Genomic DNA, 17,711 nt, shown 5'->3' with positions numbered 1-17,711 from the left:
CTTTCTTTCTTCCTTTCTTTCTTTCTTTCTTTCTTTCCCTTTCTTTCTTTCTTTCTTTCTTTCTTTCTTTCTTTCTTTCTTTCTTTCTTTCTTTCTTTCTTTCTTTCCTTCTCTTTCATTTTTCTGCAAAACTGCAACAGAATAAAACAGATTTCTTAAGTAAACTCAGTAAACTATTTTATTTAAAAATGAATATTTAGGAGTTTCCATTGTGGCTCAGTGGGATAAGGACACAGCATTGTCTCTGTGAGGATGTGGGTTTGATCCCTGGACTTACTCAGTGGGTTAAGGATATGGCATTGCCACAAGCTATGGAATAGGTCACATATGTGGCTTAGATCCACTGTTGCTGTGGCTGTGGCTGTGGCCTCAGCTCCAGCTCCGATTTGACCCCTGGCTTAGGAACTTCCATATACCACAGATGTGGCAATTAAATATGTGTGTGTGTGTGTGTGTGTGTGTGGTCTTTCATAATCAACCCCATTCGTCTATATCCTACTCTACTTCCCAACCTTTATCTCCTCCTCCCTTGTTCCTGACTTCATGATTATCTAATTTCTTTGTATTCCCCTTGGCAGTGAAATGTATGATACAACTGAATACACTTGCTGTATACAGTTCCGTTTCTTCTGTTTTCTATTAAACCCAGTCTAATCAAGCTTTCATTCATCACTCCACAGAAATTGCTCCTATCAAAGTCATCAGGGGTCGTTACATTGCCGAATTCAGTGGTCAATTCTCAGTCCTCATCTTTTTGATCTATTAATAACATTTAGCAGAGTTCATTGCTAACTACACCTTGAAAAACTTTTTTATCTCACTACTCAGACACCAGTCTGAGGTTTCCTCCTATTGTAGGGATTGCTTCTTCTCAATCTTTGTTTGTCCCTCTTCTTTTCTTTGACTCTGAAGGTTAGAGTAGCTCAGAGCTACTCACTTCTTGATCCTCCTTGCTGTTCTGTTTACACTCCACCTTGGTGATCTTGTTCAGCCTCATGACTTCAAATACTATCTATACACTTATGACTTCTGAATTTATATCTCCAATCCTGATCTTTTCTCCAAATTTGGCTTATAATTCAACTGCTTATTTACATCTTCATGTTGAGTCACTACTTGATAGTGACTCAACATGACCCACAACTTATTTGGTCCTTTAATTTTTTTCAAAACATAACATTCCCTATCTCAAGTAAATGACAACTCTCTACTCCCATTTGTTCAGATAAAACTAAATACAAACAAATAGATATTAGAAAAATTGTTCTCTTTTCTTTCTCACACACTCTGTAACCAGTCTATCAGATTGTTGTGTTGTCTCTACCTTCAAAATAACTATATCGACAAGCCAACCACCTCCAACCACCTCTATTCCGATAGGAAGCCTCAAGCACACATCATCTTTCCATCTAGATTATTGCAATAGCCCTTTAAGTTATCTTTCTATCTCTAAAATCAGCCAAAATCCTTTCCTGTAAAATGCTACCTTTAAAATCGTGCAGCCATTTTGTAGAGCTCTACCTTATGCATACATATGAAATATTCATATATATTAACAAACATATAAATTGACAGAAATGGGAATTATATTCTATATGATGTATAGAATCTTACATAAATGTACATATATATGCAGATAAAGGCTGAATATTGAAGTATTTTCTCTATCTGTGCATTTAATTGTACAAAATAATTTTATTTAATGCCCTGCAGAGAACATTAAATATGCCAAGTATTTTGGCACTCTTTCTTCATGAAATTAATTAAATATCCAAACTTTATACACACACAAAAACACACATATATACATATATGCACACATATATGCATGTATACATATATATGGTGTATGCATGTGTGGAGTATTGTATAAAATTATCATCTGTTATTAACCCTTGCTTCTAGAAAAATCCATGTTTGTTTAGTTGGCAATATTAAATTAAATGTTTCAGACATATTACATTTAAGAAATTTAGTCTTAATTACTTGAATGTTTTTTGAATCCTCTTGAAAACTTTCTATATTCAAACACTTAAGATAAATTAAATCATCTTACCTTTTGCCTTTAAGAAATATTCACTGGAAGTAGTAGTATTTATTATTTTAGTCTAGTTTTATTTATCGGTTTTTGGAGGAATATGAGTTTTCTTCCTTGCAATGTGAAATTTATAGCTTCAATGAAAATAGAAGTGGCATAAAGAATTCAGCTATGACACCATTAAGACATGGTTAATTAATTCAACAAATAGTAGAAAATGCTGCTTCTGAATCTGAGGCAGAGGTTCAGCCTATTATAGTTGTGACAGTGCTCTTGAGAGGTAATCATCTCTACAAAACACTAAAAAATACAAAGCTTGATATAAGCTAGTCCAAAATTAAAACATCCACTTATTTTTCACTGAGATAATTGAACTGCATTTTCCCTAGTGAGCCATTCATACCCTGGAGGATAACTTAGAAATTAGAGAAAGGCAAAATCTCTTTGATAGTCTTCAGAATCCATTGCACATCAAATTGAAAAAAGTGGAACAGGACTTATTAGGTCCTTCCTTCAATTTCAGAATTCCACTTAAAATGTAATCCTCACTTATTTCTATTAGAATATGAATCTCACTGCATTAATTCATTCATTCAACAAATAAGGAGTGAATTTGTTTTATGTGGTGGAAGTATCCGTGGTACTGGTAGAGTAATCAAAATCAATCTTGTTTATTCACACTGCCAGTGTGGAAAGTTACAAGTAGGAGGGATATCATAACCTCAGAGATCCTCTCTGAGGGGAGAGAGGTCTGAGACTTGCGTCAGGTTCCCCAGCTTTGGGGATCTGCACCAGGAACATGAGCCTCCATAACATCTGGCTTTGGAAACCAGAGTGCTATGGGAAACAGATACTACACTCTGGAAGGGCTTGCACATAATATCACCATCTTTTACAGAGGTAAAAGAATGAAAGCTCCTGAGTTGTATGAGGAGACTCCTTGATTCATTTTAGGACTTGTGCTAAAGGGATTGGTATCTGGTGAAACTTTCTCTAGGAATGAAAGCCCTGATGGGCACCTTTTGTTTTTCTCTTCTTCCACCTACCTGGCCCAGTACTGGCAGACATCATCTCTGTCACTGTCCATCAATCTAGCTGATACACACCTTGCCCCAGCATTACCCAGAGGACCAGCTCACCCAAACCTTTTACCATGGATGGCACCTCCAAACCAGCACCTGGCCCACCTCATCCAGAGGTTGGCTTTGTCCAGCACCAACATACCTCTTTTATACCAAGCTAATATCACAGGATATAGGGGTTTTTTTTTTAGTTATTTTAAGTCACATAGCCGGTTGCTGATTAAGCTTTTATTCTGACCTTTAGGCATTTAACAATCATTAACATTTGAGGAAGCTTGGCATGAGCTATCTATGCATAGCATCTAGAGAATCACCATTGTGATTCTGCAGACGGTGTGCCTAGGTTTGCACCTCAGTTCTCCTTGCTAATGCATATCCTGCTAAAGACCCCTCATAAACCCCTTGGGGCCATGAGGCTCCTCTTTCTTTTATTCTTAAGTGGACGTATCATGCTGTGCAAACTGCGGGCCTAGACCAACTGATTAAGTCCTCATTCAGCTGACCCTATGAATAACTTTTACCTTTAGGTCTTTGTTCTTAAGCTTAAGTCATTTACCTGCACTGCAACTGTTTTCCAAGCAGGAAGATGGGGTAAAGTAAAGCAGGACAAGATGGAATTTTCAGAAAAGAGGCTAAGAAAATATTGTAGAAACATGTCTCGTGACAGAGTCTGTTTGCCCAGATCTAATCAAACACTAACATATATATAAATATAGACATAGATATATAGATATAGATATATATACATACACACATATATATACATATATACACACATACACACATTTATTATATATATGTATTTATAATAAAACAGAGTGTAAAAAAACAAAAATATTGAAATAGAGTCTTAGACTCAGGACTGCCAATTCCAAGTAGTTTGATACTTTACCAGGCACTTCTTCCCCAACTGTGTTTATTGATCCTCTAGCCCATGGATACACATTTAAGACACCAGAAGATTAAGAAGTACAACTTATTTTATTTTTTAATAATTGTAAACCATTACTGTTTATTTAATAAGGAATTACTGAATAATTACTTCTTGAAATGAACTCCCCACATCAGTATACCTCATTTTAAACAATCTACTTTAACATAGAAAAACAGCATAAGCACGTAGACAATACAGTTAACATGAAAACATTTTCTTCTTCCATAACAAGATGATGGATAACATGGATTTTTACAATATCTGTTTATGTAAAACCTTCTTTAGGGCCTCTTTCACATCCTTATTTTTCACACTGTAGATGAGAGGATTTAGCATAGGGATCACTACTGTATAAAAAACAGAGACAATCTTGTCCTGTTCCATTGAATAGCTGGATGTAGGACGCAAGTACATGAAGAGAATTGTCCCAAAGAGTATGGTGACAGCCATGAGGTGAGAGGCACAGGTGGAGAAGGCTTTGTGTCTGCCCTCTAGGGAGGGAATCCTCAAGATGGCAATGAGGATGCACAGGTAGGAAATGAGGACAATCATAACACAGGTTATAACAATAAAACTGGAGAAAGCCATGATCACAATGCTGTTGATGTGGGTGTCAGAGCAAGAGAGTTTGAGCAGGGGGGGAGTATCACAGTAGAAATGATTAATCTTATTGGAACCACAAAAAGACAATCTGAAAGTCATTCCTGTGTGTATGGCTGCATTCCCAAAGCCTGTTAGGAATGAGGTAGCTACTAGCAAGAAGCAAATTCTCCCAGACATGAGAACAGGATAGAGCAGGGGATTCCAAATGGCTGCATAGCGGTCATATGCCATCATGGCTAACAGGAAGCATTCAGTCCCCAAGAAGGAGCCAAAGAAATAGAACTGGGCAGCACACCCTTTAAAAGAAATGGCCTTGCTCTCAGCGACAAGGTTCACCAGCATCTTAGGAGTGACAGAAGAGGAGTAAGAGGCATCAACAAAGGAAAGGCTGCTGAGAAAGAAATACATGGGGGTGTGAAGACAGGGATCAATCTTAATTAACAAAACCATCCCCAAGTTACCCACCATGGTGGTCATATAGATTATTAGAAACAATCCAAAGAGGACAACTTGTAGATCTGAATTGTCTGAGAGTCCTAAGAGAATAAATTCTGTCACCTCTGTTTGATTCTTGCCTTGGACATCTTTGGTATATCTGATCATTCGAGCTACAATAAGAAAGAAGATAGAGCATCCATTTGGTCAGATGAATACATGACAGAGCTATTAACATATTTTTGCTGACATGTACACATTCAAATTCTAACAGAAGTGTGCAACGTGAAAACCTTATTAAAATGTGTATTAGACTTGATGTCAAGTAAAAATACATGAAAGACTGTTGAGCTCTATGTGTGCTGCCCACTAGCAAATGATTTTCAGAAGAGTGACTTAATAGCTCTTAACTAAGATCACTTCTAGCATGAACTATTTATTGGGTAATTACAGAAACCTATCCTGAAGAAGTATTTTGTCATTATTTATGATAAATAAATAATGAAAAATAAATAAATGCATACCCTTTTAGACACAACTTCTAGAGAAAAATGTCCAAATGAATTCAGGCCCCTGACTGTTCCTCTACAGTATTAACGGCATGAGTGAAAAATATTGAAAGTCAATAAAACTAATCAGCAATGCCAAACAATAAAAAAGAGTTTGGTTTCATGGGGGTGGGGGGAATTTTAAAAATTGTTGGCCAAGCCAAGAGATAGGATACCCCTTACAGCTAGCATGGTTCCAACCCTATTCACATTTTCCAACATCAGCATTTACAGAAAAAAAATCAGTTAAATATTGAGCATTTTGAATAATTCCCTCCAATATTTAGAGAATCACACTGTGAGAATGAGTAGACATCCCAGTCAAAAGCAGTAAGAACAAGCCATAGCAGTGAAAGCTCCTAACTCTTGGATTCACAGGATCATGACAGAACAAAGAGATATCACCATCAGCAAGAGGAATATTCTAGCTACCATATTCAATCTGGGGAATAATTTAACACCAGATCATCTAAATGGAAATAAAATCCACTCCCTGCAACATGTAATGAAGTGAAATCTAGGACAAAAGAAAAGAAGACAGAAGAAAAGATAGAAAGAAAGGAAGAAAGGAAGGAAGAGAGGGAGGAAGGAAGGAAGGAAGGAAGGAAGGGATTTAGTTCCTGTCGTGGCACAGTGGAAACAATTCTGACTAGGAACCATGAGGTTGTGGGTTCATTCCTTGGCCTCGCTCAGTGGGTTGAAGATCCGGCATTGCTGTGAGCTATGGTGTAGGTCACAGATGCAGCTCCGATCTGGTGTTGCTGTGGCATAGGCTGGCAGCTGTAGCTCCAATTGGACCCCTAGCCTGGGAACTTCCACATGCCACAGGTGTGGCCCTAAAAAGACAAAACAAAATCATGAAAGGAAAGAAAAAGAAAGAAAGGAAGGAAGGAAGAAAGAAGGAAAGAAAGAAGGAAAGAAAGAAAGAAATGAGGGAGGGAGGGAAGGAAGGAGTGGAGGAGAGGAAAGAAGGCAAAAAGAAAATTCAGAATAGATGTCCAACCTAGATCTTCCAAGTTAAAGTTTAGGCAACAACCCCAGTGGAGATCTTCTCCACTTCCACTCCAATTCTCTACTTCATCCATGACTTCAGATTATTAAACAGTAGTGAAAATGGTTCTAATCCAGCTGGCAACTTATAGCTCAAAGTGTTGAATTCTTTATCATTCACAGCAGGAAGTTATTTGATGCTATCTAAAATCGAAACACAGATCAAAGCAACCCAACACCTATGCTAATATTGGAGTTAAAGGAGTTATTAAGCACAGTTGGGAAGAAGGGTGGGCAGCAACTGTTCCATTATCACAGACACTGCTGCACACAAGTATACAAAAGTGCCTATTCATGCTCTGCTTCACCTAGTTTCCAGTGGGACAGGGCCTCAAAATCCTAACCAGCAATAAAACCTGGCATTTTTATACAGTATTAAAATACCCTCAAAGTGTCATTATACCCATTTATCTTATCTAGGCTTGCCACAAATCAGTGAAGAAAATAAGCAAGTACAAGTTCAAGAGCATTAATAAGATTATCTTTTGATTATATTAATAAGATTATCTAAACAGGTCAGTGAAATGTAGGGCTTTCCGAGATAATCCATGGTGAATCCAAGCCAGAACCTAGGTCTCTGGAGGCCACATTATTACTTCCCCAACACTGCATTGCCTCTCTTCTGATTTCACTGGACAGATGTATATCCCTGGTCCTCTTCCTTGGACTAAACTTTCTCTTTAAACTTCAAAGATAAGCATCTCTGGAAGGAATTAAAAGGAGGAATGGATTTTTCCTCTCATCTTCAACCAGAAACTTTCCCTGAGAGTCCTTTCCTATCAGAAATAATAAAAGGAATAAAATGCCTGAGACATTTTTGTATGTGTGCTAGACATGCAAAGGCAATGATGAATAAAAACAACAAGGTCCCAAGATGTATTGAGCGCTCCCTATGCTTTGCAAGCACTGTGTTAAGATTTTTGCTGCAGGATTTTATTTAAATTGTATGAGATAAACAGTATTATAACTATTTTTTGCACATGGGAAATGGAAGGAGCAGAAGGTCGGTGACTTGTCCAGAATCCCAGAGATAGCCTATGGAGGTCTAATTTATTTCCAGTTAATGAAACTTTCAGTTCTCATTCTGAAATTTCACAGTCAACACCCTAGTCCAGAGATTTTCCATCTTGGTTGTCAATTTCTAAGAGTTTGTGGAAATAATAGTGAGATTTCCTGAGACTACTGGTATTTAAAAAGACCTTAAAATCATATTATTTAGTGCCCTTTATATTTCTCCTAATGGCTAACAGATCATGTATTGATAAAAATGGACAGAGTATTTATTTAACATACTTTCTTAGCCATTCAGTGCCCTTGGAACTTTGGGTGTAAAGGTGATTGGAAAAATTAACAGGATTGTGAATTTTTCTTCAGGTTAGTAACTTACATGGACAGAACCTTCAATATATTCTCTTACCATTCTTAACTGCTTGACTTCTATTTGATTCCTTTGCTTGTTCTTGTCCAGTGCCTAAATTCACCAAAAAGAGAAAATCAGGAAAAATAAAAACTAAAATATTCTTAGAGAAGATTTCCACTATAATTCTCCCAGGTTAAGCAGTAGGCTCAGGTGGAAGAGACTTAAAACACCATTTGTTACAGAGATAAGAAAACTGCAACACTTTATACCTTCCCTGTAATAAGAGTGTTTATCTTGAATTCAGCAGAGACTGAATCCTTCTTTATTTTCCTTAAAGGTAAGTACCTCAATCTGTTAAAATGTAAAATACATTTCAAAATATAGAGTATGTTGCTGCAGTGCAGCTGCAATATTTTTTTCCAGCTATTTCGAATCGTGGAATCCCTAGTCCAGAGGCTAGAAGAAGCATCTCATCTTATTTTAAACAGGATATTTTATTTGTTCTTTGGTCTCTGGGGACTACATCCCTCATGTCACTTCATTTTATTCCACTGGTTTTATTTCTCTATGGAACTAAAGAAATTACATGTCCCTTTCATATTTCTCTCCTTTACCCTCAAGACAGCTGGGCTCAATTCCCAGCAGAGAAAGAATTTTCAGTCCCATATTCCTAACCACTATTAAACATCTTTTTCTTGTCCCTTCCTGACAGTCAGTGGTGGTCCCCTTGGGAATATTTAAAGTCTCCAAAAAAGAGCACTTTAGTTCCACTTCTGGCCTTGCCTTGTGTAAGTACTTTGGGCACATATAAGTTATCCTGCCTGAATCATGGTGGGGGACTAATTGCAGGAGGTGCAAGGATGTAGCCAGAACAAGGATTGTCTTAGATTTCAGTCCTGGCTCTGTATCTCACCAATTGTGTGACTTCAGATAATGCATAAAATCCAATTGGGCCTTGGCTTGTTCATTTCTATGTGAGAATATAGATATATACCCCATGGGATGACTCTGCAGATAATTAAATGAATGTGAACTGTTGCATCCAATGATCGTAGATAGATGTTTTCCCCACTCTGACTCCTAACAGTCCCGAGTAAGAAATTATTATCAGCCTATGTAGCCTAGAGAGAGATGTACAAGATTTCCCATTGCCTGAATATATCTTCCATATAAGAGATGCAGAGTCTGAAACAAAGACCAATATCTTATGATCATTTACATTGTCTATCTTTAAGAAGACACACTAATAAGTTCATCTCTCAATCAATGTAATCACTGAAATTTTCACTAAATACTAAGGGATATAAACATTTAAAAGATGTGTTGCTTTACCTCTAGCAATTCAGACAATATTTGCATTATTTTGTTAAATATTAAACCTTTGCTTTTTTATGTTAGTACATTGGAGGGAAAATAGAGTAGGCTCCAATCAACACACAGTTTGAAACATAATTTGCAAACATTGAGGATGTATTTATCAACTGTAAGGAAACAAGCACTCCTTTACATTGCCTGGGAAAAATTGGAATATTTAGCAAAATTTCATATTAAATTCCCCTATGACTCAACAATCCCACTCCTCAGAACCCACTTAGGTGATGTGCTTGTAAAAGTAGGAAAAAAATGTGCACTAAGCTATTTATTGTCAGATTTCTTTCTTCCAATAACAAAAGACCAAAATGAACTCAAATGTATATCAAAAGGATACTTGATAAATAAACAATGGTATATCCATGAAAGGGAGTATTATTCAGCTGGATAAAAGAGAGAATAATATTTATTTTGAATTGAAATCTGACTTGAAAACAAATATTATTAATAATAGAATATGTAAATGTTATTAGAAATTAACTTTTCATTATAAAATGAGATTTAAAAATAAAATTAAAGAAGCTAGATTTAAAGACAATATCCAACTATATTCTGTCTAAAAGCTCTTTAAGGACACACATAGGCTGAAAGTTAAAAAACCTGAAAAGCTATTACATCAGAAATTGGCACATTTTAAATCCAGTATACTTTAATTTTAAAAAGGTAAAAATATATATATATTACAAATATTGTATTATTTTATTTTATTTTTGAATCTTTTTTTCTTCTAGAATGAAAATTCTTCTCAGATCAAACAGCATTTCCAAATTAGGAGGCTTTTCCTACACTCTTGGCAAGAATGTCAATTAGTACAACCACTGTAGAAAACAAGATGGAGTTTCCTTAGAAAATTAAATACAGAACTACCATGTGATCCAGCAATCCCACTCCTGGGCATATATCTGGACAAAACTCTCATTCAAAAATATGGATGCAACCCTATGTTCACTGTGGCACTATTCACAATAGCCAAGACGTGGAAACTACCTAAATGTCCATTGACGGGTGAATGGATTAAGAAGATTCGGTATATACACACAATGGAATACTACTCAGCCATAAAATGAACAAAATAATGCCACTTGCAGCAACATGAATGGAACTAGAGATTCTCATACTGTGGGGGTAAGCTAGAAAGAGAAATACAAATACCATATGCTATCACATATGGGGGGAATCTAATATATGGCACAGATGAACCTATCTAAGAACAGGAATAGATGCACAGACATGAAGAGAAGATTTGTGGTTACCACGGGAGGGAGCTGGGTGGACTGGGAATTTTGGCTTGGTAGATGCAAATACCACACTTAGAATGGATAAGAAATGAGGTCCTACTCTATAGCAAGGAAACTCTATCCAGTCACTTGTGATAGAACATAATGGAAGATAATATGAGAAAAAGAGTGTGTGCACATGTGTGTCTATAAAACTGGGTCACTTTGCTGTATAGCAGAAATTGACAGAACATAGTAAATCAACTGTAATACATTTTTTAAAAATGCAGGCCGTGTAGGCAGTGAGACCCTTATAATTGCTCATTTGCCTTTTACTTTATATAATGGAAAAGCTGAAAAAATTTTTATGCTATCTCTTAAAATTAAAAAAAAATTAAAGCATGTAATTTTTACCAACTTAATCATTTTTCCTTCTTTTTTTGGCCACCCCACAGCTTCTAGGGTTCCCTGGCCAGGTTTCAGATCTGAACCACAGCTGTGACCTACACTGCAGTTATAGCAATGCCAGATCTTTTAACCTAGTGTGCTGGGCTGGAGGTCAAATCTGTGTCCTGATGCTACAGAGGTGTGCTTAATCCCATCATGCCACAGTAGGATCTCCTTAATCATGTTTTTCATCCTGTTTTCCTTACAAATATTTATCATGGGATAAGAAACAATAATGAGAGTTCCCATCATGGTGCAGTGGAAATGAATCCAACTAGTAACCATGAGATTTCAGGTTCAATCCTTGGGCTCCTTCAGTGGGTTAAGGATCCAGCGTTGCTGTGAACTGTGGTGTAGGTCATACATGCAGCTCAGATCTGGTGTTGCTGTGGCTCTGGCGTAGGCCAGCAGCTACAGTTCCGATTAGACCCCTAGCCTGGGAACCTCCATGTGTTGCAGATGAGGCCCTAAAAAGCACACACACACACAAAGAAAGAAACAACAATGTTTGGTAAGCTACCCTAGATCTCTTCCTGGAGTAGGAATCTTTGACCTATGAATGGCGACCTTGTCAGACTTAAATAGGTGAGTGTTTTCATTCTGAAACTACTAATTGTGCTTCCTGGAAAAGTCAAACAGTCTTCACTCACGCACTTTACTTATATATCAATAAGTCATTCACTTCATCCTAAGTTGGGGCAATAATATTATCAACAGAAAATCCAATGGATCATATACAGAAAGTGCCCTGAAGAGTCTCTGGTGAATAAATATTTTTAAGCAAAAATTATTAATTTCCTAGAGCCTCACTTGTTCCTTTTCCTATCCACCAAACTAGGCTTTCAAAAAAGATGAATCTCATTGATTTTTTTCGTTAATTTTCAGATACATACATTTTGTTTAGATTTGTTTTTTTTTTTTTGTTTTTTGTTACTTTGAGTTTAGTCACAATGCTAGATTCTCTCAGATTAAAATACAGTGTAAATATGGTCACTCCATATAACACTGAAAGTAGCATCTGGTTTGAAAGGGCTTCAGGTATTAGCAAACGGACCTTTCTAAATTGCCATCAAAATCATACCAGGAAGACAGCAATGGGATTGTAAAAAAAAAAAAAAAAAGTGCATGCACAGCACTCATTATTGACTCAACCATCAGAACTAGAAGAGCAGAAAAGAATTCCCCTGTGTTCCCTTCTTTTATCATTAAAGCTGAAGAAATAGAGAGTAAAATCCCTTAGGGGATGATGGTTCATCAAATTGTTAGGCCTCCTGTGAGTGCAGAAGTAATGTCATCACATTTTCTCTGAGGATAATTTGTGATTCTGCAACTTAAATATTTCCAGCAAACAGAAGCAAAGGTGGACTGAGCAGGAGACTCAGAGACAACCACTAGAGTGACTGACCATCTGTGGATTCTCCTCAGAGTATTTGTCCAGTATAACCCAGTAAGAGAAGAGGAAACATTCAACTTGGCCCCAGAAAGTGAAAGACAGATGAGAATTTGGGACAGAAAGAGAAAGAGATGTGGCCTATTGGGAGTGGAGCGTTATACAACCCAGTGTGCCTTTGGGCATGGATTTCCTTGGCCCCAGGTTCATCCCATCTTAAAATTTCAAAAAGAGAAATAGACCATTTGTTAGGTTTTAAGGTGTCTCACTCTAAGTCAGATTTTAAAAAATGCTAGAATTGAGTTTGCATTCTCTGCCCCATTCATTTCACAGATAAGGAAGCTGCATATCACACAGCAATTCATCAAGTTCAAATAATTAATTAGTTGGAGAAAGGGGACCACATCCAGGATTCCGTGGCCTTACCCCAGTATTCTTTACATATAAATATGCAAAAACAGGTGATAACATAGAAATCTAAAATATGTTTGACTTTAATTTGCTTCTGGAAGACAGTATTTTGATGGTATTTTTTAAATATTGGAGTTTATTGTTAATTATGGAATGTTCTTATTTACTCACTATTCTGCCATTTCAAGAGTCCAATCATTTGTACTTTAGTTACAAGAGACTAAAAAGAAAAACATAGGTTTTCTTTTTCTTTTGTTTTAATCAGCCCTAATTTTATAGCCTCATCTCTACCTGTTTAATTGTTCAATAGAAATGCTGTACCATTAAAATCACACCTTCCCTAAATGTTAAGGCAGTCCATAATACATCACTTTTATGGAATAAGCATTAAATCTTTCTGTTTTTTCTGGGAATTTTGAATGTACGCTCATCTATTGAGTTAAATCATCTTCACTTACACACAACTGCCAAATGCATAAATAAATTATCACATAACAGTCACTGAACTAAACATCAGAGAGAGAAAGAATATATATGTATGTATATTCTATTCTTGCACAAAGTTTTTAATTTAAAAAAATGAAAAACCAAGACTCTGAGAAGATAAGTTGAATGATAGCCATCAATAGCAGAAAGTGGCAAAACCTGCATTTGTCCGATCTTTATAATTGAGAACAAGCAAGGTGCTTTATGATCAGTGAGACCCCTTCTCATATGCTTCTTTATTTAACTGGACCACTGAATCTATAATGGAGGAAAGAATGATTTTCTAATCACATTTTCCAATTGAGGGAAATGAGTTGGCCAGCACGTACCTGGACACAGATAAGTCCTAACTCTCATGCTGTGTTCTTACCAGACATCGCACACCCCTCTAAATGCTACAGTTGAATATCATATTTGCATTTCATGCCTGATGTCTGTTTCTTCATCTACAAAATTGTGAGGTTGGAATAATTGAGTCCTCCTGGGGTCAACAACAGGATTATTTTTTCTCTTGCTAAACCGGGAGAGTAACCTGAAAAAGAGAAGGGCTAGAGTAGATCGTTTATGCTATTTCATGGTGGGTTATTTTTATATTCCTGTGTAAAGCAGTGGGCTTGGAGGCGGGATGAACACAGCAGTATAGTTGAAATTTGCAGCTCCTGATTCAGTCAATGATTCTACAACAAACTCACTGAGACAGCTTTATTGATGTATAATAAGTATAATAATATAATAAGTATAATAATAGCTTTATTGATGTATAAGTGATATACAATAAACTGTATATATGTAAAGTAAAAATTTAATGTTTATATATATATATCACTAAAGCATCATCACATCAACATAGCAAACAAATACATCACCCCCCAAGAGTTTCTCATGCCCCCGCTAGTCCCTCCTTCCTTCTCCTTTTCACACACACCTCTCCCCAGTCATTATCTCATCACTAGATTCACTATTACTTGGCATGTAGTTTCTAAATTTTTATAAGTAAAATCATATAAGATGTACTCTTTTTATCTGGTTGTTTTCTCTCTGCTTAATTACTTTGAGTTTCATACATCACGTTTCAAATATCAACAGTGGGTTATTTTTAATTGTTGGGTAGGTTTCCATTTTTTGGACATATTAAAATGTATTTATCCTGCCACACATGGATGGGCATTTAGATTGCTCCCAGGTTTTTTTGGAACAGCTGGACCGTACTGTAGATATTTGTATGTTTAATTGTATGCTGCCAAGGTATTTTCCAAAATGGTTGTACACTTCCCACCAACAGTGATGAAATTCCCAGTTCCTCCCTTCCTTGTCATTACTCAATATGGCCCATATTTTTCACTTTAACCATTCTAATAGATGTGTAGTAATATCACCTTGTGGTTTTAATTTGTATGACCCTAATGCAAATAATTAGAGCATTTTCATACATTTATTTGTCAGTCATATACCTCTTTGTTGAAGTGTCTATTCAAACATTTGCCTATTTCTTTTGGGTTGTTTGTTTTCTTATTATTAAATTTTAAAGGGTTTTTCTTCCTGCATTGTGGGTACACATTCTTATGAGAATTATATTTTTTCAAATAATTTCTCCAAGGTTTATTTTTTCATTGTTTCTTAATTGACCTAATGTATGAAACAATGAAAACATTCCCGGCGTATTATGGATGAGTTCAATAGGAGTAAACATACTTACTTTCAAATTATAAACTTGAAAGTAAAAGTTATTTTACATTTATATACTTTTTTACATATATAAGTTATTGATTGTTTGTTTATAGGACACCTTCTTTGCTGCAGTTGCCTGTGTCTATACATAAACTAGAAGATGGAACACTACTTTCAACCACCCTATGATTTTAGATAATATATTATGAACGTCCACAGCCCCATGAATGATGCATTCTTTCTGCTTTCTGATATCCGATTTTGTTCTTAAGCAGTAAACCAATTACAATAGATAAAGTCTGACTTCTCCTTTCAGGTTTTGGTAGAGGATGCTACTTATTTCTAAATTATATCATGTTTTGGTTTGGTTTACTATGGTTTTGCACACTTCCTCCTGAAAATTCTTCAGTGGATCAAATATCTATCCAACCAAAGAGACAAAAGATGACCAAATACATGCTTCTGTGTGTCCACAGAGCTGGGTAACACTTTCTCTGTTTCTCTGAGAGAAAGATCCTTGAATCAAGCTGTGCGACAATCTGTTGGCTACGTGAGTGATGGAATTGCCTAAAGACACAGCTATGTCTTCATCCTGATTATAACCCATACCAAACTTCTCAGTGCTTCTAAAGATCAGGGAAATCAAAGGGTTAATTCTGAGTCAGTGCATAATAGGCAAGACAGGAGAAAGAAAAGCTGGCACAAAAATAAGGATATGTAACCTCCATCAAATTGCATATACACATAAGACAATAAAGTGAAGAGGACTCTAGAGTCAGACTGACCCAGATCTGCTACTTACTGGCTGTTGATTGTCTGTTCTTTTCAGATATAAGATGGAGATAATGTTGGTACCTGTTTCATAGAGCTATGTGAGGATGAAATTATGTAGTGTGTGGAAGTGCTAACAATGCTGGCGTATAGTTAACATTCAGTAAGTAACTCTTGGCTTTTTAAAATGTATTCTTATCCACTACTCATTGTAATAATGCTCACCCTCTTCTCCAAGTATTTCACTTTGTGTGTGTGTGTGTGTGTGTGTGTCTGTGTGTGTCTGTGTGTGTGAGAAAGAGAGAGAGGTTACACATCAAGATATGTTACACATCTGTTAAACGTTCATTTTTCTTTTTGTGCCTATCTGCAATGAGGGTTAATGTTTAGTCATTATCTGCTTTGTTTTAGAAAGAATAAGGCACACTCAAAAGTGCTCTTCTTCAGTAATTAATTAGGCAGATAATTGCACAGATCAGGTCAAACATTTGGTACCATGTGACAAATGATTTCAGAGCACCAAGGTCTTTGGTGAAGCAGAATTTGCCATTCCTAAAACACCAACATCTTGTCCTATTTCTACTGGGTTCCTGGTGAAGACATGTGACCACTGTCTTCTGCAAAGTCATTCGAGTTACTCTATTGGTCAGTCATTGACTCTAATTACTGGGAGGATTTTTAAGAATCACCCCAAACAATTATCCAAATCCAAGCACACATAAATGGAAAAGATGGATAAATAAAACCACTCGATGGTGACTGAGTTTATCTTTACGAGCATCACTCAAGACCCTCAGCTCCAGATCATCTTTTTCGTGATCTTCCTCTTAGTCTACCCGGTCAATGAAGTGGGAAATGTGGGTATGATTATCCTGATGATAACAGCCACTCAGCTGCATACACCCATGTATTTTTTCCTCTCCTTTGTTGACCTGGGTTACTTCTCAGCTATTGCCCCCAGGATGCTGGCTGACTTCCTAACAAAATGCAAAGTTATCTCCTTCTCCAGCTGTGCCACCCAGTTTGCTTTTGTTGTAGGTTTGGTGGATGCTGAGTGCTACATCCTGGTTGCCATGGCCTATGACCGCTTTGTGGCCATCTGTCGACCCCTCCACTACAGCACTCTCATGTCCAAGTGAGTCTGCTTGGCTCTCATGCTGGGTTTCTACCTGGCTGGTCTGGTGAGTTTAGTAGCCCACACTTCCCTCACCTTCAGTTTGAGTTACTATGGTTCCAATATCATCAACCACTTCTGCAAAATCCCACCACTCTCAGCCCTCTCTTGCTCAGACACCCACATCAGTGAGATTTTGCTCTTCTGTCTGTATGGCTTCACTGAATTCAGTACCATCCTCATCATTTTTATCTCTTATGCCTTCATCCTCATTGCAAATATCAAGATGTGCTCAGCTGAAGGCCACCTAAAGGCTTTCTCCGCCTGTGGGTCTCACCTCACTGGCTTCACACTTTTTAATGGCACAGTCATGTTTATGTACCTGAGGCCAACATCCAGCTACTCCCTGCATCATGACAAGTGGGCCTCCATGTTCTACACTATTATCATCCCGATGTTGAATCCTTTGATCTACAGTTTACGGAACAAGGATGTGAAAGCTGCTTTCAGAAAATTAATTGGAAAAATATACTTGAGATAATTTCTATGATCCTAAATTTGTTGAGGTTAGCCTTGTGTCACAATATGTGGTTGATTCTTGAGAATGTTCCATGTGCAGTTGAGAAGAATGTGTATTCTGCTTTTTTTGGATGTAGTGTCCTGAAGATATCAATTTAGTCTAACTTTTCTATTGTTTCCTTCAAGATCTCTGTTGCTTTATTGGTTTTCTGCCTAGAGGATCTGTCCATTGGTGTGAGTGGGGTATTAAAGTCTCCTACTATGATT

General features: G+C 36.8%; 1 protein-coding gene and 1 pseudogene across 2 annotated transcripts; one reads left to right on the top strand and one right to left on the bottom strand.

Annotated features, from left to right (window-relative positions):
* Window positions 1–4,306: 4,306 nt before the first annotated feature.
* Window positions 4,307–7,995, bottom strand: LOC146406214 (olfactory receptor 5AP2-like). Of its 2 annotated transcripts, XM_085002870.1 has the most exons (2): window positions 7,984–7,995; window positions 4,307–5,227 (listed from the first exon to the last, which is right to left on the bottom strand). In XM_085002870.1, exons 1-2 carry the CDS (start codon window positions 7,993–7,995, stop codon window positions 4,307–4,309), a joined length of 933 nt encoding a protein of 310 aa, XP_084858996.1. The 2 variants fall into 2 exon arrangements, with proteins under 2 accessions (XP_084858996.1, XP_084858992.1); XM_085002866.1 differs by lacking the exon at window positions 7,984–7,995 and having other exon boundaries at window positions 4,307–5,260.
* Window positions 7,996–16,542: 8,547 nt separating this feature from the next.
* On the top strand, window positions 16,543–17,466 carry LOC146406213 (olfactory receptor 5AR1-like; annotated as a pseudogene).
* The last annotated feature ends 245 nt before the right edge of the window (window positions 17,467–17,711 follow it).

This window comes from Sus scrofa, chromosome 1 (assembly GCF_054392235.1).
Source record: "Sus scrofa isolate SSC_HxYL_T2T_F1_AM1 chromosome 1, Sscrofa_HxYL_maternal_Yorkshire_Landrace_v2.0, whole genome shotgun sequence".
Lineage (NCBI taxonomy): Eukaryota > Metazoa > Chordata > Mammalia > Artiodactyla > Suidae > Sus > Sus scrofa.
The sequence above is the reverse complement of the archived record's forward strand: the minus strand, read 5'-3'. Positions and strand labels throughout refer to the sequence as shown.